The sequence below is a fragment of the Canis lupus genome, chromosome 32 (assembly GCF_011100685.1).
Source record: "Canis lupus familiaris isolate Mischka breed German Shepherd chromosome 32, alternate assembly UU_Cfam_GSD_1.0, whole genome shotgun sequence".
NCBI classification, from domain to species: Eukaryota; Metazoa; Chordata; class Mammalia; order Carnivora; family Canidae; genus Canis; species Canis lupus.
In genome coordinates, this window is record NC_049253.1 from 27,926,596 (window position 1) to 27,953,379 (window position 26,784).

A 26,784-nucleotide genomic window follows, 5' to 3' on the forward strand; every position below is an offset into this window, starting at 1 on the left:
AGTAATATGGTCTCCTCATATCAGTAACACAAAACTCCAGAGAAAAACTAGGATTTTTGGACAGAATTCAAATTAACCACATTATCCTGGTGTATTCAGTGGAGGGGCAGGGAGATTCTTCTTCCTCCTCTTGAAATGGACTCAGTTTGTTTTTATCTTGGTCAGTCAATTTGTGATCTCTTCCAGCATATTTGAAAAGTCCAGTATGAAAATTCCCTCCAGCATAGTTGAAAGCTAACTTACAGTTTCCTTAAAACTGTTCTATTACTTAATATAAAGAACTCTCTAATAGATAATTTAATAATAATATGAAGGAACCAATGTTTTAGGTTATATTGGGAAACTAGAAGGAATTTTAAAAAGCTTATTGGGGAAAATATACAGTAGGCTTGGAAATGCTAATTATGTAATTTATGAAAGGACTTGTGTCAACTTTTTGCCAATTACTGCATTAGTTACTGAACTTGCATATCTTAAAAATCTACATGGGTTCATTTGGTTACTGATTCCAGTGGCCATTTTTTATCATATATTTTAAATTCTCAAGTTACATTATAATAGTAAGGATAGTCAAAGTAAAGGAATTGTTGCATAAAGGATAGTTCAGATGAGAGCCATAAGTCCAGTCACTAAAATATTACCTTTTTTTATAGCTTCAATAAGAAACAAACAAAATGGTAGCTTTGCAGTAAGGAATCCACTTTGCACTAATTTAAACTGGGACTGTGAACCAGTACAACAAAATACATAAAGGGAAGTAAATAGTTACCAAAACCATCGGAGCCAGAATCCCTCTGGAAGTCTCCCTTGCCAGGCTCCAAGCCACCATGTAGTGTAACCCCCTCCGTTTGGTTTGCTTATCTGTTCCCCATCCGCACACTCACTTCACTCTCTCTTATGTAGAATTTTAGAATGGCAGGAGAGAAGGTACTCACTGAGGAGCCTGCTGGCGCTAGCCTCAGGGAAGAATGCCCCCATATGGCAATGACGTTCTCTGGTTTTGGGGGCATATTGTATCAGGGAAACAAAAAAGGAAATGAACCTGATAATTAGATTGCATAGCCAACATACAGTGGAACCCTCTCAAAGTGAATGTAGGATCAGAGTCTAGTCATGCTTTGCTGGCAGATAAATACATGCTTTTTCTTTCTTTTCTCCCTCTGTATGTAGCTATGTATTAGGCTCATTCTTTACCTATCCACATGGTGTTATTATTTTATTACTTCCACTCTCTAAAATTTAATGAATACACAAATCAAATGTACTATTATTATTTGTTATATAAAGCCCTTCAGAATTGCATAATTAGAATGTTCCTAATCAGCCAATTCATGTTGATTTGGGGGTACCATTTGTGGAAGTGTTTAAATACTCAACTATTCTATTAACTTTGTCCCAGTGAAGTTAAGTTTAAAAGAACATTTTTAAAGGGCATAAAATACTTCATATTTATTATTTTTTACTACTTGTCAAAAAAAAAAAAAAAAAGCCTTGGGAAGGAAATTCTCTAAAAGAATGCAGAAGCAAGGGATCTTAAAGATCTTTTTACCGGACACTCCCATCATACAGATAAGAAAGCTGAGACCAAAAGAAGCAAAATGATGATTCAAGGTAACAAAATGTCCTGACTGCCTCTCTGATGCCTCTTTTTCAGCAATGCCAATTCTGTATTCTGGCAGGCAGTGGGCCATAATGGCTAAGACCAGGCATGCCCTGGGTTCAAATCCTGCCTCTACTACTTTAGCAGCTTTGTGGACAAGTTAGTAAATGTGTTACAGTTTTGGCCTCAATTTCTCCATCTTTAAACACGTGAAACAACAGATAATAATGAGTAGCAGATGTAGTAGTATTCATTTAGTAAGTTTGGTGCAAGGATTAAATGAGCTAATATTTGCAAAGTGCTTCACAGTACAGGCACCTAACAGGCACTATATGTGAGTGTTGGTTGATGTTATTACTATCTTCCATAAATGTTTCCAAGTATAGTTTCAGGAGAAACCAGCCTAAGTCTGACTTCTTTGAAACCAGAGCCCACTTTTACCTAATGACAGTGGGTGGCTCTGAACACAGAGGAGTCAGTAATTACTGGATCCTCCAGTGATGACCAAGAACAAATTATACCAAATCAGTCTCCTTGTGTGTACATGTGTGTGACTCTGGACTCAGAAATGTCGTGTTTAAAAAGACCTCTGCTGGGCCTTGAACAGGGACTCCAGTGCCCTGTCAGATGTGGAAGGAGTAGAAGATAGTCAGGTAGGGCAGCCCCAGTGGCGCAGCGGTTTAGCGCCGCCTGCAGCCCAGGGTGTGATCCTGGAGACCCCGGGATCGAGTCCCACATCGGGCTCCCTGCATGGAGCCTGCTTCTCCCTCTGCCTGTGTTTCTGTCTCTCTCTCTAGCTGTGTCTCTATGAATAAATAAATAAAATCTTTAAAAAAAAAAAAAAAAGAAGATAGTCAGGTAGTAGAGTGAATTAGTAACTGATTAAGCAACACTGCTTAAATGTGCAGATAGTTGGATCAAAGTTGACACAAATGGGGGTATTTTCATTAGGAAAGTTCTCAGCTCTAACCCATTCCACACATCTTATTAATGACTTAAATGTAGCAATTGAGGGACTACTTAATAATTTGCAAATAAACTCAAAGCAAATATATGAAATTTAAGGGTTAAATGGATCGACAAAGCCTACTACTAAGATTCCTTTTAACTCTGATAGTTGCAAGGTTATTTGAACAATTTAATAGGACTACCACGGTCCTATGGTTAAGATTTGGAACACTGAAGACATTTTTCTAATAGGATTTCTCTCCTGGGTGGGGTTTATGTCTTCCTGTGTCCATGATGTGCCCATACCTCCTTGTACCACTGAGGAGCCACCTTGAAAGTCGGTATGATGTCATGCCAGGTAGTAATGACTCTACATAGCATATAGTGGGAAATGAGATGTGGAAAACATCAGCTCCCTTAATTCTGGCAGATTTCTTAAATCATCTTCATAGCCAATTTTCTTTTGTATGACAAGTGGATCTAGCTGGCTAGGCAGAGAGGCACTATATCCCAATGACCACATTAATATTACTCAGAACAATGTTTCTTCTTCCTGCAGTAAATTCTTTATTTCCATGTGTATGGTAGTGTCTGATATGGAACTCCCCCAGGACTTACTCTTTTTTATTACTTAGGTAGCATGAATACATCTTTTATCTCTATTACTTCTGACCTGCTGTGGTGTCAGCAGATTAATTTTTCATAGAGAAACATGCCATATTTATGTCCAGAGTTCTCTCTGACAAGACACATAGCTAAAATCACTATTTCTTTTATGTGGTGCTTTCAGATGAAAATTTAATCTGAAACCTCATATTCATTTCTATTTTCCCTTTGAATAATTGTCTTGCAATATTTTTGTCCATTTCATTGCTCTAGAATTACTGATTAAAACATAAACTACTTGGGCAGCCCTGGTGGCGCAGCGGTCTGGTGCCTCCTACAGCCTGGGGTGTGATCCTGGAGACCCGGGATCGAGTCCCACATTGGGCTCCCTGCATGGAGACTGCTTCTCCCTCTGCCTGTGTCTCTGCCTCTCTCTCTCTCTCTCTCTCTGTGTCTATGAATAAAAAAATAAAAAAACATAAACTACTTCCCAAAATAGGAACTGGGATTGGTCAATTAACACATCCTCAAAACTGAATCTGTAGGGCAGGAAATGCAATTGGACATACTGTCCTGTACTACACTGTTTTTATTTGGTTCTTCTTTGTCTAGTTAAGTATCAATTATCAAAACATGAGTAGGCCCTGGATTTTCAGATCATTTCAAACTAAAACAGAAGAATTTTAATGAGCTAGTCCTATTGAACTATATATTATGTGTAATTTTATAAATTATTATAAGAGCCTTCAATTATAATTCTATAGAAAAAAAGGAAAGAGTGAGATCTTGCCATTTGCAACAACATGGATTGGCCTACAGGGTATGAGGCTAAGTGAAATAAGTAAGACTGAGAAAGACAGATGCCATATGATCTTATTCATGTGGAATTTAAGAAACAAAACAAATGAACAAGGGGGAAAAGGGCAAAAAAATGGACTTTAATATACAAACTGGTGATTGCCAGAGGGGAAGGAGGGGATGGGTGAAATAGATGAAGAGGACTAAGAGTGCACTTATCTTGATGAGCACTGAGTGGGGCTCCAGCCAGTCTCCTCGGGCCAGCAGCTGAGAAAGGGCTCCCTGCTTTTTTTCTTTTTCTTTTAAAAAAATCAGACAGAGCTAGTAGCTTCAAGGGGTTCCAAAACTTCCTCGCCCCATCTGGACCCAAAAGCAAGAGCTGATTTTTAAAAGACAAATTCCTGTTTCAGTTGGACAGAAGGAATAATGGGTCTTTCATATTTTCTTTGTATTTCTCTTCAATAGTTGCTTGACCCAACATCTGCCTGCTCTATACAATGAAAATACAAACTAAATGAGAATAGAAAAAAAATAATTAAAGCATTAAATTGTACAAATTACAAATCTGTTCTAAAATATACTTACAGTAAATAAAATACACATTTCAGTAAAAAAAAAAAAAGGGGGGGGGGGATTAGTACTTTATAGATAATTCAGGATCACAGTATATTTTTTACCAGAGGCATGTTTGGATAATGGTCACAGACAGTCTTCATTTGGTACACAGAGACTACAAAGTCAAAAATTGAAAGATTAGTTGTAATATTTCTAAAGAGATATTCTGCTAGGTTCAGACAAATTAAGGGATTTCAGGATCTAAGGTAACACCTTTTCAAATGAAACTGTGAGGAGTAGAAATGTCAAACTAGCCTGCGCACTCATATGCCAATATCAACATCAGACTTTACTTTGCCCGTGCCCTCTGTCCCCGGCACGCCACCTTGGCCTTCCCTTGCTTGTTTTGCTCCTTTGCCACTCTGCAGTGAGGTTACTGCCTGCTACATCACTGGTCAAACCATCTTAACCCTTTCCTGCCCTGATAGGAGCCCTTAAAAAAATCGCTGCTGTCTTAGGAAATATCATGAAATGATAGGTACATTATGGCCGGTTTAATAGTTCCATTTTCTGTAACATAACACTACATCTTTCTTCTTTCTCTAGGGATTACTTTCTTCTTACCCTCTCCTTCCCTCACCTCTCATCGATTTCTTGCTCTTTTATGCCATTAGTTTGGAGCTGCTCATATCTGAGCCCTACACTTAGGAGGAGCCTGCTGCAAGCTTTAGTGCAAATGAGGGGACAGCTCCTGATCACCTCTAGCTTTAGCCAAATATTCCTACCAACATGTTCCCTGCCACTTTTTGGGACTTGCAGATGCTTTGATTTTAAAAAAAAAAATTTTTTTTATATTACCATCTGAGTTCCCAGATAGCTTCATTCTCTTTAAATTTTGAGAACCTATGGGCCTCATACCATAGGAGGTTAATGTTTTACATTAATATGATCTCTCCTATTGTGGGATCTTCAAAAATTTCAGATGTCATCCTTGTTATTAGAGCATCTGGCGCATACTATATTGAAGCACTATCCTTCAAGTGAGGAGATTTAGTTTTAGTCCCAAATCTTGTCATTGATTAGATATTTGCTCTTAAATTCTTTGGGTTTCAATTTCTTTGTCTGTGATCTGTTGGATTGAATCCATGGTTCTGAAACCTGAATGTGTTTAGGATTACTTGGGCAGCTTTTAAAGTAAGTGTGGGTCGGGGAGGTGGAGGGGAAGACTGGTATTTGGGTCCTCATGTAAGTATTCTGTTTAGTAGGGTGCTGTGATAACCTGTGCAATAGAAGTTATGTGTATCTCCCTTTGTGATGCTAACATGCAGCGGGGGTGAGAAATCTCTAAATTAGACAATATATGAAGTTTCAACCAGCTCTAACATTTTATGATTATGATATGATCTATTTAAATAAAATACTAATTAAGCACTTGTTTAAGATAATTTTGTAGATTTGATAAACACTTTGATAGCTAAAGGAACAAATGTTATATGATTCAAGCTCTAGGAATCCCAGAATTTCAGGGCATGCCCAAATCCTAGCCTTGTGTAAATCACAGTAATCCATTAGTATACTTAAAACATAACCTTTTTTAATGCAGGGAGTTCTACAAATGAAATACCTTACATCATCTGAAATTTATCTTTAAAACCTGATAGGATTTTTTTTAATGAGGAAAGGAATATATTGAGGTGGGTCTTAAAAGGAAAGAGAAATAAATATAGCCATATTCCCAGGATGTTGTGTTGAGTGTGTCTTTTTCTTAAAGACTAGCTAAAATAATTTGTACAGATTTACCCTTAGAAAGTCATTCTTCTTTTTCTTCTTGTTTTTGACTAATTTATGTAAGCATCTTACGTTAACTGTAGTCTTGAGCAGCTTCTGAAATTTCAAGTGCAAAACATCCATCTTAAACACACTAATCCCAACACTAAGCAGAAGCACATGAACGGCTTACTGAAAGACCCAAAATGGAAGGTGCAACTCCTAGGTAAATGAGCTCTCACAAGACAAATGTGACTCCCTGGTCGTTTCAGTGAAGGATGTATAGCCGTGATGCCAAGTCTCTGTCTCCATGACACACCTTGCTTCTCCTCTTCATAATGCCCTCACATGGAAAACTTCTTGTCCCTGATCTTTGGGGGAGGCTGGAAGCATACACTGTTTGCTCTCCTTCCTTACAGCCATTCCTCCAGACAGCCCTAGTAAATCTTTTGAAAGCAAGTGAGGACAGAACTAGGAAGTAGATGATGGCTGTCAGATATATTGATGATTCTAGTCGGGGCGCAGTGTCCTTCATCTGAACCTTAAATCTGAAATAGGAGGTCATTCAGTGCCTCCTAAACCATTCAGTAAACTTAGGAAACAATAATGCTTTCCTGAGCAATTTTGACTTCTCACCCTCCTTATTCTTCCAGACCCTGTCCCTACCTTCTCATGGCAGCAGGAGAGTGTGGACTCTGATGAAGCACGCCTCTCCCCACAGGCTGGGCGCCTGATTCGCCAGCTTCTGGATGAAGACAGTGACCCTATGCTCTCTCCTCGGTTCTATGCTTATGGGCAGAGTAGGCAATACCTGGATGACACGGAAGTGCCTCCCTCTCCCCCAAATTCCCATTCTTTCATGAGGTAGGTTTGTGTCACTGATAAGCAATGACTACATCATTGCCATAACATTAGAAAGAATAGGAATGGTGTTGAAGGCTAGTAATTCTTTTTAATTACATTGTAAGTCTGTGAAGGAGCATATTGGGAACACTCCATCCTAATACACAGGCTCTTTGTAATTTTTCAGTTGGCCCAACTACATCACCACAGACTGATTTTCCATTAGCACATCCTTTGCAGAGCTATCTAAAATTTAACCCTCAGGTCCGCAAGGTGTATCTCAGTCCTACCTTTGCTAAATGTAAATGTGAGTGAGAGAAAGTTAGATGTGTTTCATAGGTGGGACATATAGAGCTCAGGGTCACGAAATGAATTGGTAGTCAGCTTTCTTTTATTCAAGAGGATGGGGCTGTTTGGAGCCTCCCCCTTCCTCCCTCCGTGCCATGTCCCCACTCCATGCGCCTCGGCAGGCAGTGAGTGTCCTACCCTGTGCCCCTCATAGGCGCCGGAGCTCCTCTCTCGGGTCCTATGATGACGAGCAGGAAGGACCTGACACCTGCCCAGCTCACACGAAGGATTCAGAGCCTTAAAAAGAAGATCCGAAAGTTTGAAGATAGATTTGAAGAAGAGAGGAAGTACAGAGTAAGTGTCTCCTCACAGGGCTTTTCCTGTCCCCACCTGTCCCCTGATCCATCAACATGCCAGCATATCAGCAACTCGGAAAAGCGATAGAAAGTTAAGGGAGATTTCTAGGAATCTCTGAAACAAAAAGACAATAAAAACTGGGGATAAGCCCTGAGAAGCCCCAGACATCATGTATCAGCATTTTCCTTGCACAGGGTATTCTTACAGATAATTGAATATTTTAGTTCACATCTCATAAACTTATCCATGAGAAGGAATGGGAAAAATCATTAAATGTTTCTTTATTTCAGCTAAAACTTAATTCAAGATTATCTTCTAAAATTTTATTAGGACTGACCTCATTCTACTCTCAGGTCCATGTTAGCATTGCCCACAAGAGTGGCAGAAAGGCATTTTGCATGGAAATCCCCTCTCCTTTCCATTCTGTTAGCCTGACACCTTAAACCCTACAACTCATGAAAAAGGACTTCAGAGAAGTCCAGCATTTTGCCTGTGAGGAATTCTTTGAAAGCATCAAAAATAACCATATGTAAAGAGGGATAATAGAATTACACCTATGACGTTTGTTCTGATTGTTCATGATGAATTTCTTTTTCCGGTGGCATTCAACTTTCTCTTCCTCTTTAAAACAAACTGATCATGGGGCGCCTAGGTGCCTCATGCAGTTAAACATCCTGATCCTGCGGTCCTGAGATCGAATTCCGCATCAGGTTCCCTGCTTGGTAGGGATCCTGCTTTTCCCTCTGTCCCTCCCCACTCTGCTGTGTGCTTGCTCTCTCTCAAATAAATAAATAAAATCTTTTAAAATTTTTTAAAAAATAAAACAAACCTGATCATCAAACTCTTCTCGTGCTGCAGTTCAAAAATATTTACATTTGATTTTCCTTTTCTTAGCCTTCCCATAGTGACAAAGCAGCCAATCCTGAGGTTCTAAAATGGACAAATGACCTTGCCAAATTCCGGAAGCAGCTTAAAGGTAGGTAGAGTTCTAGACCTATGCCATGGTTTCTGAAAGACAAGCCACCGTCAGAATTCATGATCTCACCACATCCTGAGTGCCACTGCTGAAATTTTTCAAAGGACACCTTCCCCATATTTCACCATGGTCTCCATCACGGACAGCCCAGCTAAGATACAAACACTGCATCATTTCCCCACTTCCCAAAGTCATGAATTGAAGGATGATGATTTCAATTCAAATCCTATTAAGTACCAGGGTTTTATTTACTGTGGTGTTAAGAGAAGACCTGTAAGCACAGAGGAATATGAAAAGGATTGGAAAAAAAAAAAGAAAAAGAAAAAAAAAAAAAAAAAAAAAAAAAAAAAAAAAAAAAAAAAAAGAAAAAAAAAAAAAAAAAAATAAAAAAAAAAAAAAAAAAAGAAAAGGATTGGGTCCTTGGTCCCTCAAAAAACATGCTGTCTTCTAGGAGATAGTCATAAAAACAACCAAAGAGAATACAAAGGAAAATAATTCCAAAATAAGGTATGTAAGTTATCCATAAAAAGTTGGCCAGCAGTTGGGTGCTGGATCAGTCAATGCTGTTAAACAGTAAGGGAGTGAATATAGGCGACATCTGCCACATTCTGAGAACAGCAAGCCTGTTGGTGTGGCTAAAGCATAGATGTTACATAACTAAAGCTTTCTCAGGAATTTGGGTTAGGGAAACATTCCAGATAATCCAAGATGTTAGCATTTTCTCAGGTTTTGCATAATAACCCAGGGATTTCAACTACTGTTATAATTAGATACTTTCTGAAAAAAGATGAGACTAAACAGTTATTAACACCACAGAGAAGCAATTAATGTTCAGCAGACATTGATTCTCATATGTCACCACCCCTAAATGTTTTCAACTAGAGTCCAAACTGAAGATATCTGAAGAGGATCTAACCCCCAGGATGCGGCAGCGAAGCAACACGCTCCCCAAGAGTTTCGGTTCCCAGCTTGAGAAAGAAGATGAGAAGAAGCAAGAGCTCATAGATAAAGCAGTAAAGCCTAGCGTCGAAGCCACGCTGGAATCCATCCAGAGGAAGCTCCAGGAGAAGCGGACAGAAAGCAGCCGTCCTGAGGACATTAAGGTGTGGAGATTCAGTGGAGGCCCCAAGCCAATTGCTTGTCCTAAACTATTCCAGCCAACACGGTGGAAATAGGGGCTGCCACATGGGTCCCCGTAGGAAGAGGGATGCAGCGAAGCCTTCTCAGACCTCTCACGCCCTCATTTCCCACACTTTTAGATGTCTAGAGAAGCAGATGGAATAGCTTGAGAGTGTTTTCACTGCTAGTACTTTGGTTTATGACTACACATTGAAAGCAGAACATTCTAACATACAGATCGCAGAAAACTCATTCAGCTTAACAGAGGGTTTGATGACTCTAGAGTAAAAGGATTGTAGACCAACCTTTGGGACTGTGTAATTTGTTATTGTAGTCATTGCTTGGGCCATTAAGCTAAGCCCCATGTGCCTTGCAGCCTTGCTTACCTCAACATGCCTTTGCTGCCATGTGGGAGATACAAGTAGTTGATCATGACTCTGCTGTATTGTCTGTATTCCCAGCAAAAGGTCAGGAAGAGCTAATGCCTAAGTGAGCTTTGAATAGAGCTCAGAGGAGCTATTGTAGGAGGATTCTTTTTAACTTTACTTTAGAAATTTGTTTACATAAATAAGTAGTAAGGTGCATAAATGTTTCCCTTTCTTTCATTTCTCTCTCCTTTTGTTTATTCAGGATATGACCAAAGACCAAATTGCTAACGAGAAAGTGGCTCTGCAGAAAGCTCTGTTATATTATGAAAGCATTCATGGGCGGCCGGTATGTAAATGTACTAATGAATTTTCTGATTGGGGTAAACTATTTGGCTTTAGACCTGAATCTTCTGTGTTCAGTATTTGACATAAGAGTTTTCCTAGTGTTTAGGAGATGACCACGTATTTTCAGCAGACCTAAGCTTCCTGAAAGCTAAACTGATGAGTGACTTCCACTGTCAAGAAGATACTGAATTTGAGTTCCAAAGAAAAATTCGTTTGCAGCTAACATTTAGTCACTAGTGTTCTGCTTCAGGGGGACAGTGGTAGAGGAAACATAGATTATAGGTGAGTGCACAAAGCCCTAGAGAATTCCCTATCCCTAGGTCTGTCCCCATAAGCTGTCACTGGCTCCAAGGCATTCTAACCCATAAAATGAAGATGTTAAACTAGTATGATATCCCCTAAAATTTAATCTCTCTTCAGTGTGTCTGTGGCTGATGTTTATCTGTAGAGAAAATCCAGCCATTATCCTGAACCAAAAGTGTGAGGAGTCCAAAATAGGACTTTGCCTTTTCATAGCAATAGAAAGCATTTAAAGCAATTTCTTATTCAGCAAGCATGGTTATTGCGTGTTTGTCATTAGTCCTGCAGGAGACAGTGGAACGATAGTCTTCTGCTCTATTCCTTAAGAAACTCGTAAGCAGATATCCTTGTCAGTTACCCTTCGTGACTTATTGAGAGTGTTGTCGAGAACCCAACAAAACAAGTTCTTAAGAGCAGATATAAAGAAGCATGAGGTTTATACTCACAGAAGGATTTTTATACAGCCAAAATGCATCGGTCTCTTTTCCAGTCACAGCCATGGCTATATAATGAAGATAATATTTTCATGTAAAATTTACTCTTTTGAATAAAGAAGTTTCCAGAATAATGCACTAGACTCAAGGATCTGTGAAGTCAGGAATTCTGGGTTTTGTTCACCTAACAGTGCACTTGATCTAGCACAAAGACCTGACACATACCCTGTGCCCAAGAAACTGTTTGGAGAATGCATCCTCCATGGTATCTCAGTTCTGAATTTATCAGGTTTAAATTAAAAAAAAAAAAAAAAAAAAAAGCTGGAGCTTCTGCTGATTGATTTTACTGGCCTGTCCCTACAGCGGAAAAACACTGGTGCTCTGGGATAATGGTCATGTTTCAAGCCAAGTTTTGTTTTGGATTTTTTAAAGGCATTGAATCAAACAGTAAATGCACTGGAGCTCAAATATATTGTGCAACTTGTCCTTTTCTCTTGGAGTATTCAGAACTTGGAGAAGTAGAACTGAACTCCTGTAGCAGAGAGAGGCCCCTTCTTCACTAGAGGCTCAGAACCTTCTAAGTATAGATCTCCTGGTGGCCACCAGGCAGGTGGGGAAGAAGGGCAGGACTTGCATGCCTTCCTTCTCCAGCATTTCTTCTTTTCATCACGTAGGTTCATAGATGACATTGACAGACTCCTTTACAGATTTCTTTGCCAGAGTCCCCGAGATCTCTCCACTGCTTTCTAGTCCCAACCTTTATGGCCAGTTCGGGGGCTTGTATGCTTGGTGTTTGTTGCTCAGAGTTGGACACACATCCTCTCATTCTGCCTGGGCTGAAATGATGTGCAGGGACAGGGATCAGCAGACCTAGATTCAGATCCCAGCCCTACTGAGACCAGCTCTGGAGCTTTGGGCTACTGAGGTAAGAGCAGAGCTCTGTCTATACCGTAGCTGGCTGTTCTAGGTTGTCATGGAGACTAACTGATGGCATGGACACAATGCAGGCACATTTACCTGCACGCTGTCTGCACTGAGGAAGTGGGCTGGGGTTCTTGGCAAGTGGTTCGGGAGGGTGCCCAGTCCATGAGGTTTTCACTTCTTTTTTTTTTTTTTTAAATGATGTTTTCACTTCTGCTACAGGTATATGTTCTGCTAGCCGCAGCCTACTTATTAAGTGATGGAATCAGGAGAAAGAATGCGCATCATTAGGAATATGAAATCCTAGTTCTTAGCCCTGCAGTATTGCTTCCTCGTTTCATTGTTCTTTCAGATATTGGAAGAACACCTTTTTGAGTCTGGATTCTAGCATCTCATTGGGCAGGGAGCAAGTGCTGTAGAAGTTTGAATGGCATTTTTGCTGGTTTGTGGTCAGACTCTCTGCCTCTCTCTCTCTGGAACATGAATACTCCATCCTCCTCAGGAAAAGCAGAGTTCATTTGCTATGTGGCCAGTGTGAAAATCAGAGTGAACTTTTCATTCTTAGGTCCGCAGTATTGCCATGGACCCTGAACTGTAAATACCATTTGAGCAACACTCTTCTCAAAAGAAAAGTACATGTATTTCCAGAGCTAAACTATCATTCCAAACCCCAGGGGTTTTTTTGTTTGTTTTGGTTTTCGGTTTGGGTTTTTTGTTTTGTTTGTTTTGTTTTTGAGAAGCAGGTGCTCAAAGCTCATGGGTTTTTGCTGAGTCTACAGATTCTGATTTGAAAGGACAATGAATAATTGTCAGAATCACAGGCCAAAACAGTTGTCTGCTGCCCTTGTACATTTTTTAAACAAGGTTGTTTGCTTTAACAGTGCACTCTACAGATTGGAAAAACATGTTTGGAAAAACAAAAACACACTCATTTACAAAGTGGCACATAAATCCCTACTAATTATGAAAGCATGTCTTTTCAGCATTTAAGGATCTCATCAAAAGACCATGTCACAGAAAATACAACACATAACTGCAGGTAACCGTGTTACCTTCTTTACAAGACCACTCCTTGATGATGACGTTTAGGGAAAGGAATGGGTTGTTTGCAAGAGCTTCTGGTTTCTCCTTGAGCCTCTTCCTCATCAGTATATTTTAATGTTATGTTTTAATACCTTGGAAACTAACATGACACTAGACACACTTGGTTCAAATTTAAACGCAAATTCTGAAGTCATATGTAAATACTGCCCTTTGGCTATCTGCTATTTGGGATTATCTGATCTTTGCTGAGTCTGCTATTTTTATCCAGTAGTAAGGAGAGTTACGTCTTTCTGAGTCGATGGGCCAAGATGCAATAGTTAAAAGAATCCATCTGGGATCCCTGGGTGGCGCAGCGGTTTGGCGCCTGCCTTTGGCCCAGGGCACGATCCTGGAGACCCGGGATCGAATCCCACATCAGGCTCCCGGTGCATGGAGCCTGCCTCTCCCTCTGCCTATGTCTCTGCCTCTCTCCCTTTCTCTCTCTGTGACTATCATAAAAAAAAAAAAAAAAAAAGAATCCATCTCATTTATCTTCTCCTATTAGTAGTTTTATGACACAGAGGTACCCTTGCACACACAAACTCAAACCACATGTTTTACTAAGAAGATTCTGAGGCTGTATAGTTTCTTGTCTGTGGCATAATTTCTCACAAAGCGGTGCTTCCTTGCTACTGCTCATAGCTAGAGGTCTTGTGAACTCAACATAGGCAGGGCTCTGACCTTGGAAGGCAGAATTCTTTATGTGAAGACAACTTGGTCAAACCCTATTAGAGGAAAATGCTTCAATGTGACATTTTTAGTGTGTCTTCACTGGGTTAAGATCCTACTTTACTTCATGTCTTATTTGTGAATGGAAAGAAAACTGAACTGCGAGTCAGTGAACCTGGGTTCTTTTTTTTTTTTTTTTTTTTTTTAAAGATTTTATTTATTTATTCATGATAGTCACAGAGAGAGAGAGAGAGAGAGAGAGGCAGAGCGAGAAGCAGGCTCCATGCACCGGGAGCCCGACGTGGGATTCGATCCCGGGTCTCCAGGATCACGCCCTGGGCCAAAGGCAGGCGCCAAACCGCTGCGCCACCCAGGGATCCCTGAACCTGGGTTCTTGACCCAAATCTGTTGCCTTGGGCAAATCATTGCCCTTTCCAATGCTGAGTTTCATTGTATGAAAATAGAAGGCTCTTCTAACCATGATATTCCAGGGTCCTAATTCTATCTTTATCTTCACATTAAAAGCATCAGTCATTTCCTCTTTCACCTGTGTGGCACTGTCCAGGTGACAGAGCCCAAATGGGTGTTTTTGTAAGGAAGTTTTATTTGAGGCAAAGACAAGAACTGTCACAAAAGGCAAAGGCAGGCAAATGCAGCTGTCTAATTGGGCCTCTGTAATTTTGGTCCAAGACTTTTCCTCTATTTGAATGTGGATTAATTATTGGCTAGTGTTCCCTTGGTACCTGGAAATATTATCTGAAACCTTATAGAACAACCAAAAGCAGTAGTAAGAGATCAACAGATGAAGATTTCTTTTAATCAAAAACAAAGGCCCCAGCATCGGGATGGCTCAGTCATTTAAGCATCTGACTCTCCATTTTGGCTCAGGTAGTAATCTCAGGGTCATGAGAAGCCCACGTCAGGTCCCATGCTCAGCACAGAGTCTGCTTGAGATTCTCTTTCCTTCACCTTCTTCCCCTCCCCCCTACTTCATGTGCAATAAATTAATTAATTAATTAATTAAAATCTTTTTAAGAAAAGCAAAGACAGAATGGGAGGTGCTGCTGCCTTAGGTTTCCATCTAGGTTTTTATATTGTCCTGATTTGTGTGCAAAAATACATCTTTCCCACACACTGGAAAGCCATCCAGAGATACCACCTAAATGAAAGTTTAATGAAGGTTTGAGGCAAGAGAAGTGAAAGTATAATAGAGAATTTGGGGGGGGTGGAGAATCCAGGGGGATTCCTGGATGGCTCAGCGGTTTAGCGCCTGCCTTCGGCCCAGGGTGTGATCCAGGAGTCCCGGGATCAAGTCCCACATCAGACTCCCTGCATGGAGCCTGCTTCTCCCTCTGCCTGTGTCTCTGCCTCTCTCTCCCTCTCTCTGTGTCTCTCATGAATGAATAAATAAAATCTTAAAAAAATAATAATAATAATAATCCAGTGACTATTACATGCTTGGCCTAAAGTCATTTCCAAGCAACTATAGATCATAAAGATTTTCTAATCTGGATTCTGCTGTTTCCAATCAGGAAACCAAGGCTTTCCAAACCAGGAAACTGGCTCATTCAAAGGCCAGTTTTCAATCAATAACAGAATCTCCGAGCAGCCGATGACTCAAGAATAAGAGACATCAACTTCCAAACAATTTTCCCATGGCCCATTTAATATCAGTTGACCCTTTTGTAACAATTCAGCCAAGGCTTCACTTTGTTTATGGAAATGTTGGTTAGATTTTGGCTCTACTAACAAATCCAGTTCTGATCATTGCATGTGATGTGGCTTTCTGATGAGTGAAAGTTGTATTAACTTTTAATATCACCAAGCCTTTGGTTTCAGATATATATCATGAAACTAATCCTGGTGTAAATCAAGTAGTATTAATTCTTTCTACCCCTCAGACTTACAGATCTTTAATATTTCTGGTGTTTAGACACTTCTATCAAATGCCAGTGTTAACTTTGGTGGAATTATAACAGGTTTAACCCCACATAGTCAGAAACTGGGCTTTATCAGATCAATCAGGTGATTAGTTCCTGATTTAAAACATGAGCAGCTCATAGAAAAATCTAAATATCAGTATCATAAAACAAAAAATTAAGCCAGTGATCTTCTTCATCTGCTCCAACTAGAAAATTTGAAAAAAGAATTAGAGAGGAAATTGGTTTCTGTCAAATTTGCCATTTCTGGCTGGTTTTACCTCTCCTTCTAAAATCCAGACTTTCGTTCTACAGTCCAAAAATATTTCTGCCAAGCAACAAGTAATAGGATGTGAGTCCACAATGGGGAAATGCTAGCTTCTTATTATTTTTATTTTTAGTATGTCTTTTGGTCACTAAACTATGAATTGTTTATCTTGCATAATAATATTTCACCACATGTCATATGTTGACAATTAGAATGTGCCTTAACCTCATCTGGAACACATTTACCAGATACATCTTGTATTTAAAAAGTTATCCCATGTGTTCCAGTCCTAAATTTTGTCATTTTACATATGAGATTGTACAAGTCACTCCATTTCTATCCTTAGACTTTTCTGTGGCTGTCATTAAAGTCTTGTTGAAGTATAACATAAATACAGAAAGGAGTCCCCAGTATAAATATGTGCCTTGATACATTTTTACAAAGTAAACTAGTCCAGGTAACCAGCATCAAGACAAGAAACAGATGTTGCCAATCCTCCAGAAGGAAGGATTGCTCCTTCCTGCTCCTGTCCCCTTCCAGTCAATACCACGACCTCCACTCCACGAAGGAAAACCATTACCTTGACTTCTAAAGCTGTAAATTCTATTGGCTTATTTCTGAACTGACAAAAGTGAAATTTTACATTATATATTCTTTAGTGTCTGGCTTATTTTTACTTGGCTTTCTTTTTGTAAGATTAATTGATGATGTTGCCTATAACTGTGGCCCATTCATCCTCGTTGCCGTGCAGTATTCAGTTTGGGGAGCATATCCATTCTGTTGCTGGGCATATGGATGGTTTCCACTTTGGGGTTATTATAAGTAGTGCTGCTGTGAACATTATTCTGTGTGTCTTTTAGTAAGCTTAAGGCCACACTTTTTTTTTTTTTATACTTAAGAGTGGAACTGAGGGCTCACATGTTCAGCTTTAGTAGACACTACCAAATAGTTGTCCAGAGTATTCCACTCTTAGCAGCAGTGAAAGAGAGTTCCATCCAGTTCTTCAGCATTCTTGCTGACACTTGACACAATCTGTTGTCTTCTGTTGGCCATTATGGTAGGCATGTCTAGTAGTAACACCTATGGTTTTATCCTCAGTCTTTCTGTAACATAATTTCTGTGTTCCTTTTCATTATGGATGGTCATCTTCTATGAAATACCAATTTTAAAACTCCTTTTGATTTGATAGCTAGAGATAGGAAAATACCATCTGCCTTTCAATATTGTGAACTTAGGAAGAAATAGAAAAGATTATTATTATTGCTGTTCACAGAAAAGAAGTCCACAAGATGTTTCTGTGTAGTGGCAGTATCCTATCCTGGCACATGAAGTTTGTCCAAAGATCCCTTATTGATCACTTTGAGAAAGGCAAACATAAAAGGTTACAAAGGAATAATCCATTCATGCACAGTCTAAAGTTGTCTTCAAAGCTGAAGGCCCAAAAGGTCCCTAATCCTATTTGCCCTTCCTTACCTCTGTAACTCTTGCCTTATGTGCGTGGTAGAAATAAAGTGCAGAAGACAAACCACAAACTTGAAACAAAGATAATTCATCTCTTTTGGCATTTAAGTAAAAAGGGGAAATGCATGCATACCTATAAACTTTGCATATGTATTTGTGCTTGAAATATTCTATCATTTTACAGATACTTGTGGAATATTTCCATTATATAGGCACTGAAAACAGTTTCCAGGGATACAAAAACGCATACTCCTGGTCTCAAGAGGCTTACAGTCTTTAAGAGGAGACAGGTGTGCCAACAGATAGTTAATATAGAGTATAAAATGTGTCTTCTACTGGGGCTGCTATAAAAAAATACTGTAGACAAGTACCTTCTAAACAACAGAAATTTATTTCTATTTTAGTTCGGGAGGCTGGGAAGTCCAAGATCAAGGCAATGATAGATTTGGTGTCTGGTGAGGGCTCTTTCCTGGTTCACAGACAGCCATTTTCTTACTGTCCTCACATGGCGGAAGAGGCCAGAGAGCTCTTTGGGGTCTCTTATATGAGGGTCCTAATCCCATTCATCAGGGCTCATGACATAATCACCGCCAAAATCCCCGACTGCTAATATAATACCATCACACAGGAGACTAGGTTTCAAAATTTGAGGTACGCACATTCAGTTAATAGCAAACCATGTGTGAAGTTACAAAGTATACACAGGTTGCAGTAGGTAAAGGTGCGTGAGCGGGTCTCTCAGAATGGGGGATGTTGGAAGAAGGCTGCACAGGGGAGGTGGCTCTTGATCTGGAATCTGCCAAACCATGGAGAAGAGAGGAGGCCATTGGCCATTTGAAGGCATACAGAACTAGGCAAAGAGGGATGACACAACTTAGTTTATCTCTGGAGCTTGAGATATGACAGGAAAGAGGAGAAGCAGCAGATGATGAAGGGCTTCTAGAACATTATCAGGAGTTGGGCCTGATTATTCCCCCACTGCCTGTAGAGACAGTCCTTTATTTATTTTTTTTTAAGATTTTATTTATTTATTCATGATAGACACACACACAGAGAGAGAGAGAGAGGCAGAGACACAGGCAGAAGGAGAACCAAGCTCCATGCAGGGAGCCCGATGCGGAACTCGATCCCGGGACTCCAGGATCGCACCCTGGGCCAAAGGCAGGCGCCAAACCACTAAGCCACCCAGGGATCCCGAGACAGTCGTTTAAACATCTGTGAGCACTCTGCCACATTTTAGGGCACTGGAGATGAGTCCATCCATGTAGTCTAGCAGCAGATGTTTCTTGAATACCTACAGTTTGCCAGAATCTTGTCCTAAAAAACAAAACAATTTCACAGGGGAGAGAGACATGTGAAAAAAAAAAAAAAAAGATCACAGAGCTGCACAGTAAGTATTACCATAGAAATACATACTTTCTTCTTCCCTGGATCTGGAAAACAGTAAATCACCTGGGAGCTCTGAACTTTGAGTAGTTTTACACAGTGAACCAGTAATGGTCATAGCTTTGACTCAGGAAAAGCAATACTGCTGATGGAGTGATTTCCAAAGATCTGCTGCTGAAGTGGATATTTTAAAAATTCACAGACTAAATACTATTATCAGTTTATTTTATTTTATTTTTAAAGATTTTATTTATTCATGAGAAACACAGACAGAGAGAGGCAGAGACACAGGCAGAGGGAGAAGCAGGCTCCATGCAGGGAGCCCGATACAGGACTCGATCCAGGGACTCCAGGATCACGCCCCGGGCCAAAGGCAGGCACCAAACCACTGAGCCACCCAGGGATCCCCCTATTATCAGTTTAAATAAATTCTGCAAGAATGGCAAGAGTGGAGTTGCTTGAGCAGCTGAGAGCCTAAGTGTCAGAGGCAGGCTTTTGAGCTCTGTTGCTCTTGTTTTCAGGTAACCAAGAATGAACGTCAGGTTATGAAACCGCTATATGACAGATACCGGCTCGTCAAACAGATCCTGTCCCGAGCCAACACCATACCCATCATTGTGAGTACAACAGCTTTCTGTGGTTGATTACCTAGTGGAATGGGCCCCAACCTGCCTTCTCATTAGAGAGTACTCTTTAATAGTCGAACCTGTCATTAATATTTATGCCTCATAAGCTTGGGGAATGAAGAATTTGTCAAAGACTTCTGAGGCTACATTTGTCTAAAATGAGCAAATCTGAAACTGCTGGAATTTTGTTTTCTATTGAGCAACATGCTTTAACATGTATGTCCATCTGCCTTGTGCTGGGCTGACACCCTTTCCTCAGAACACCAGCAGGACAGAGCCCCTCCAGTCCAGAGGCCTCTCTGGTCCCAAGGGCCCACTGGTAATAGTCTTCTCTCTCCCTCCAAAAGAGGGATGGCCCCCTTAGGGATCATATCCAGGGAGAAGTCCTCTAAGGATCTCCAGAGAGCCGCCTGGTTTTGGAAGCTATAGAGAAGCCTAAGGAGAAGAAGAGGGAGGGAGGGAGGCTAGTAACTGTGTGGCCGCCCTCAATGGCCACCATCCTCTGACTTACACCTAACTGCTTTTGGCCTCTGAATTTTGATTCTGTCCAGAGTAGGGACCCTCAGCTTGCCTCCAGGCACTGGCCAGCTGGCCCATCTCCTCTATTCCAGTCTCCCACTTTTCTGCCCAGTTTATGAGTAAACCTTAATGCCCTGTCTGTCTCCTGGGGAATCCTTTGCCTCTGGTCCAGGGCTCTCCTCTCTGGGAATGCTGGGGGCTTTCTCTCTTGATTTTTCAACTTTCAAATAAGCGCACACAGCCTTGCTTTTATGTTGTTAAAATGCATGTCATCTTAGCTGCTGTTCTTTGTTTGGTTCCTGCTTTAAATCAATCTGTCTTTCTCTTTCTTTCCTTCTTTCTTTTTCTTTTTCTTTCTTTCTTTTTAAGATTTTATTTATTCATGAGAGACACAGAGAGGCAGAGGGAAAAGCAGGATCCCCGCAGGGAGCCTGATGTGGAACTCGATCCCAGGACCCTGGGATCACGGCCTAAGCCAAAGGCAGATGCTCAACCGCTGAGCCGCCCAGGCGCCCCTTTAAGATTTTCTATTTAAGCAATCTCTGCACCTAACGTGGGGCTCAAACTCACAACCCTGAGATCAAGAGCCTCATACTCCACCAGCTGAGCCAGCCAGGCGCCCCTCCTTGTTGATTTCTAAGATATAATCTTTGTATTTCTGTTAACAGTGTATCTGTCGCTAGGAGCAAGGCAGGTTCCAGATTTTGGCAGGTGTATTAGAAGAAAGCTACTTCTCTAGAAATTTTTCACAGGATAACTTAGTAAACTAGCCAAGGAAAGGATTCAATCTCAGGAATCCTTTCATTCTCCAGTCAGGAGCCCTGAGTACCCCTAAACGAGTGTTCCTGGATAAGGTGAGAAGGTACAACAGGGAAGCTGCACAACGTTTGCATCACCTGAGGAGCTTATGTTGTTTTACTTAAAGCTTCTAATGCTTCCCAGGGTTCTCACATCTGCTCTCCTCAGGGAGGAAAGAGGAGGAACAGGACAATGTCTGTCCTCAGGCTTTTCTGCGTTTGGTTAACATGCTCCTGTGCTCTTCTTGCTCTCCTGAGGCCTCCTTGGTTTGGGTGTGTGGGCTCTGGACTGAAGCACCATCTCAGACAAGAACTTTGGTCATCTCTAGTTTTCCTGGGAACATGTGGTGGGGAAGGGTTAGGGTATATAGTTCAAAGGCAGTGATGAATCCTAGTGCCCTGGAGGAGGCAGAGGCCCAGAGGCCAAGGGAGAGGGATTCACAGTGGAACCTACTTGTCAACGACCTGTCCTGTCACAGGGATCCCCCTCCAGCAAGCGGAGAAGCCCTTTGCTGCAGCCAATCATCGAGGGAGAAACTGCTTCCTTCTTCAAGGAGATAAAGGTGAAGTCCTCCCGCTGCTAACCTCTGCTGAGCGGGCATGGCTCTCTCCCCGCCTCCCCTCCTCCTGTGGATGCAGAGGGGTGGCTTCCGGTGCTGCGCCCTCAAAACCACTCGCTGCACCTAACCAGGCGAGAACAGTCCTCTCTTATGGACCCTAGGATCCAGCTGGTCTCCACAGTTCCATCTCATTCTCCTGCCTTTTTGTTGCTTGTTGTTGTCTTGTTTTCATTTTGCTTTGAGGGATTTGGGGGGAGGGGGTTCCCAATATTTTTGTTACAGTTTCCTCTGTTTGGAATGCATTTTCTGTACTCCAGAAATCTTTTTCCAGTAACTCATTTGGGTAACTTTCACAAAAATCTTATTTACTGAGTTTCTAGAAAACCCAAAATTAACAAAGGCAGTCTAGATAGCACACAACAAAAAACTATCATTTCGTAGACTGGTATCTTCCTTGTCTTTGCCAGATTTGCTGGTGCAGTTTCACCCACTCCTCCTTCCTTTTGACTTTCCCCTGGCATGTTTAGTTCTCAGAACTAAGTTAATAATCTGCTCTTGATCTGAGAAGAGAGTACCATCGCCACAGTCACTGCAATCTACACTCTGGTTTTTACCCCAGTAGTAATTATGGATTTTATACAGGCAGTCCTGGTCCTCAGCAGCCACTTTTCCTAGAATGGGAAGTATACTCCATGCCCTCAGGTTTGTGTGTCTCTGTCGAGACCTACCTGGCCTGGACCATGATCATCCTCTTTCATGGTCTTGTCTCTAGGCACCTGAATGAGCTGGACTGCCTTCTACAGGGCCCTAGAAATGAAAAGTCAGATTCACTTTTTTTTTTAACCAGTGATTGTTTTTTAGCAATTGGAGTTTCACTTGTCTTATTTCTGTGAAAGGTCTAAGCCTGGGGTGGTCATTTGTTTACTGTAGTTAGGAATGGTACCACAGAATATGAGGGCCTCCTTCCCTCAAAGGACATCAGTTGAGAACTGCTCCATTGTCCTGCCTGGTCCTCACTATTATGACTGAGGTATGGTGCCAAAAGCTACACAGTCTTCTTAGTTATTCTTTTCCTTTCCTTAGTTCTTAGGGGCCTTAAATATTTCATATACCTAATTTTAAAGTATTAAAATGATTTATGCTCACCAATGATTATGCTCACCATTCATATTACATTACATAGAACTTGTAAATGAAAATGCTCTAAACATAACATTTAGGCAAATATGCTACATTTTTAAAATTGGAGCTATTTTCTTACAATAAGACTTGATGTTGATGAAAGAAGACAAATTTTGTCCGGCTGGTAATCTCACACAAAAATAAAATCACCATAATTGAAGAAATTTGGGCAATTGTGTGTATTGAAAATTAGCATTTCTCTTAGAAGCCTGCCATAGAACTGTTACTACATAAAAGTGTGTTCTTTAACACATCCAAAATATAACACTTAACAAATAATTGCTTCATTAAACTAATGGAAGACCTATTAATGATAGACATTTTAAAAGAGAAAATTCTTCCAAATCTTATTTGGCTTAGTTTATTTTTTTCACAAGTATATTTTGGCCATCGCTCTTCTCCTGGCCCATGTAGTGGTCAGAATTTCAATGCTTACATTTTGCAATGCTTACATTGCCTTTGTAAATAGTGTTGTCTTTTAGTTCATTTTGTTCCAACTGGCCAGGCTTATTAGCATGTGTTTGGACTGTACTAATTCTTGGCAATTCTGATACAATTTAGAATTTGATGTCAGTGCAGATCAGAAGATTGTATCAAAGTAGTGTCCTTAAAAACCACCTCTGGTTTTAAGTGCTTATAGCAGGAAACTAGCTGTATATGAAATAGAGCCAGCTCAGGTTCTGAACCCCTACATCTTCCAGCCCCCAAATCCTAGAGATAGTCTAGTCAGTTCTATCCAGTATAGAGTTTCCTTGAAAACTTCTCTGACAGAATAGAGAGACTATCCCAAAGAAGTGATTCTGTGCTCAAGCTTGAAAAGTTTATAGCAATGGAAAAGTGAGGTCACTCATCTCATGAGCTAAGACATCAATAGTAACTAAAAACTTATGTTATTAGTGTTATCATCATTATTAAAATGCTAAAGGACAATAATTATATAACATGCAATTTCAGAATATATAAGTTTGATAAGTATGAAATTAACTTAAAATTAAAATATTCATAGTTATTGATATATTGCTTTCTACTAAATGGGCTTAAGTGTCACCTTCTGGAACAACATGGATTGAGCATAATTGTATAACTGCTTCTTTGAAAGCCCTTCATACCTTTACAGTCACCTGCCCTGTGGAAGTTTTTTCTCCCAAGTTCTTCTTACTATTCCTCATGTGATATGGGTCCCAGACCTTTCAGCAACCTCGTGGTTCTGCTCCGTACACACTAGTTTCTCTATAGCCTCAGATACACTGATACCTAGAACTCAACATGATTTGAGATAGGATTTAACCAGCAAGACGGCGGACCAAGGACTAGTCCTGAGCTTAACCGCATGGCCAGTGCCCTTTGTTCTACAAGTCTATACTTACATGACTCTCTATGTATTGTGAGTTCATTGTACTCTTTCTAGGGCAGCATGCGTTCAGCTTCCACACTGTAGACATTTTGGGCCGTATAGCTTGTTGTTGGGGGCTGGCCTTCATCCACAAGATGCCAGTAGTGCACTACAACCACCCCCTTCTCAGTTGTGGTAACCAAAAATGTCTCCAGACCTTACCAAAGGTCCACCAGAGTCAAAGTCACCCCCAGGTGAGAACCACTCACCACTCAGATGGGGTGGCCCCATCTCACTGCTGATTTATGCAATCCCTAGCTATCCTTTTCCATGAATTGTTTGTCATCTATGTCCAGCTTTTTTTTTCTAACCTAAATTGAAGGAACTTGAATTTTTCCAATTAGTTACTTGTCACACTACTTTTCCAGCATTATGAGATTGATTAAATCTAGATTTTGTATTCCAACATACCAAATAGCCCTACCTACTTTGCATTATCTATGCATTTTGTGAATATGCCTTTTGTGTCTTTATTCAAGTAATTAGATAAGTATTGAGTAAGGCTGGGTCAGGTAAAGACCTGCTATAGACTTCCCTCCAGATTCACATCAACATTTCATCATCACTCTGAACAAATTTTCACGATCAGCTTTCTTTAAAAGAAAAAAAAATTATTTTTAAGTAATCTCTACTTTCATTTTTTTTTTTTTTAATATTTTATTTATTATTTATTTATTTAAGTCACAGACAGAGAGAGAGAGAGGCAGAGACACAGGCAGAGGGAGAAGCAGGCTCCATGCACCGGGAGCCCGATGTGGGATTTGATCCCGGGTCTCCAGGATCGCGCCCTGGGCCAAAGGCAGGCGCCAAACCGCTGCGCCACCCAGGGATCCCAGTAATCTCTACTTTCAAATGTGGGGCTTAAACTCACAGCTCAGAGGCCAAGAGTCACATGCTCCACTGACTAAGCCACCAGGCACCCCATCAGCTTTCCTTTCATAGATCAGTTCACTTCATTCATTATTGAAATCCAAATATTATTGCCAATCCTATCAAAAAAGGAAAAATGGTTGGTTTTCATAATTTGTTTTAAGGGAGACATTGCTAGTCACTGTAGATCATGGACTCTTTTTCAATTGTTCATATTATCTATGTATTCATTCCTTCTAGAATCTACCCAATATCCACAACAACTTGATGGTCTTAAATTTAAAGATATAATTTGTCATTTTTTTCTATGATTTTTAAGCTTACTAAGAATAGTTTTATTTAGCTTCATCTTTAAATACATTGAGTTCTCACTGTGGGGAAGACACATCCCCCCATTTTTAAGTTCTCTTAAGACCTTGGGATATAATTGATTAGGCCTAGACACCTGACTTTATTTCTTATCTGTCTTAGGCTGTAATACTCTCTTCTAGTAATTTGTATTTTTCTTTTAAAACTGGACCACTAGATTGTTTGACAGACATTAATTAAGCACCTACTATGTGCAAGCATTGGTTAAGCTCTAGGAACAGCAGTGAACAGACAGGCCCAAATCCCTGCCTCCATGGAGTTTACCATCAAGTGGTTCCACCTGGTCTTCAGTGGGGGGTGGGTAGTGGGGGTGGGTGTAGAAGATTCATCTGTACTGCCTCTGTGGCAGGTGTACCTTGTCAGTTACATACCTTATCTCAAGTAATCCTTCTAAAAACTACATAAGTGGGAATTGTTACTTGTATAAAAAAAAAGAAACTTTTTTTTTTTTTAAGATTTTACTTATTTATTCATGAGAGACACAGAAAAAGAGGTAGAGACATAGGCAGAGGAAGAAGCAGACTCCCTGCGGGGAGCCCAATGCGAGACTCCATCCCGAGGCTCCAGGATCATTCCCTGAGCCAAAGGCAGATGCTCAACTGCTAAGCCACCCAGGTGCCCAAAAGAGAAACTTTTAAATTACTAACTTAAAAGTCACTTTTACTTTCTAAATTTAAAAATGTCTTTAAAAATTTCAGTTTTTAAAAATGAATAATGAGGCATTTACTCTAAGCAAAGAGATGGAAGTTCTGAAGTCACAGCAGAGACCATCTGAAAAAGCCGCCTAGTTTTTACCAATTTTCTCTTGGTGCCTTCAGAGCAATGCTTTCATCATAGTTTTGAAATAGTCCTTTTTTTGTTTTTTTTTCCTGCTTGTTCATTTGTTAATTCACATTATTTCTCCTCAGAGGCACCATTATAAATATACCAAACTCTCTGGTAAGAAAATCCACTATAGGCGGTTTGCATACCTGTACTTTGACCAGCAGGGGTAACTAGTCCTGCCTCCTGAGATTAATTTGCTGCATTGGCACTGGAGCCACTTGGTTTAACAGGAACAGTGGACATTCTACTTGCTGTTGTTTGTGTAGCTGTGCTCCTAACCACGTTTTAAATTTTTCAGAGGGATCCCTGGGTGGCGCAGCGGTTTGGCGCCTGCCTTTGGCCCAGGGCGCGATCCTGGAGACCCGGGATTCGAATCCCACGTCGGGCTCCCGGTGCATGGAGCCTGCTTCTCCCTCTGCCTGTGTCTCTGCCTCTCTCTCTCTCTCTCTCTCTCTCTCTCTCTCTGTGTGACTATCATAAATAAAAATTTTTTAAAAAAATAAAAAAATAAAAATAAATAAATTTTTCAGATATTAGGATATTCTCGTCCAGTCTGACTGTACATTTTGGCAGTACATTACTTCTTTTAAAATCTTCCATTCAGACTGATACCATTTCATCCTTAGACTTAA

At 40.5% G+C, this 26,784-nt stretch overlaps 1 protein-coding gene across 1 annotated transcript in view; it reads left to right on the top strand.

Annotated features, from left to right (window-relative positions):
* Window positions 1-26,784, top strand: part of FAM13A (family with sequence similarity 13 member A) — a 319,784-nt gene that overhangs the window by 283,559 nt on the left and 9,441 nt on the right. The window contains 8 exon segments of the mRNA XM_038582151.1: window positions 6,928-7,138; window positions 7,620-7,662; window positions 7,664-7,759; window positions 8,657-8,738; window positions 9,621-9,841; window positions 10,488-10,571; window positions 19,533-19,628; window positions 21,433-21,516. Of these exon segments, the coding sequence (XP_038438079.1) occupies window positions 6,928-7,138; window positions 7,620-7,662; window positions 7,664-7,759; window positions 8,657-8,738; window positions 9,621-9,841; window positions 10,488-10,571; window positions 19,533-19,628; window positions 21,433-21,516 (917 nt within the window).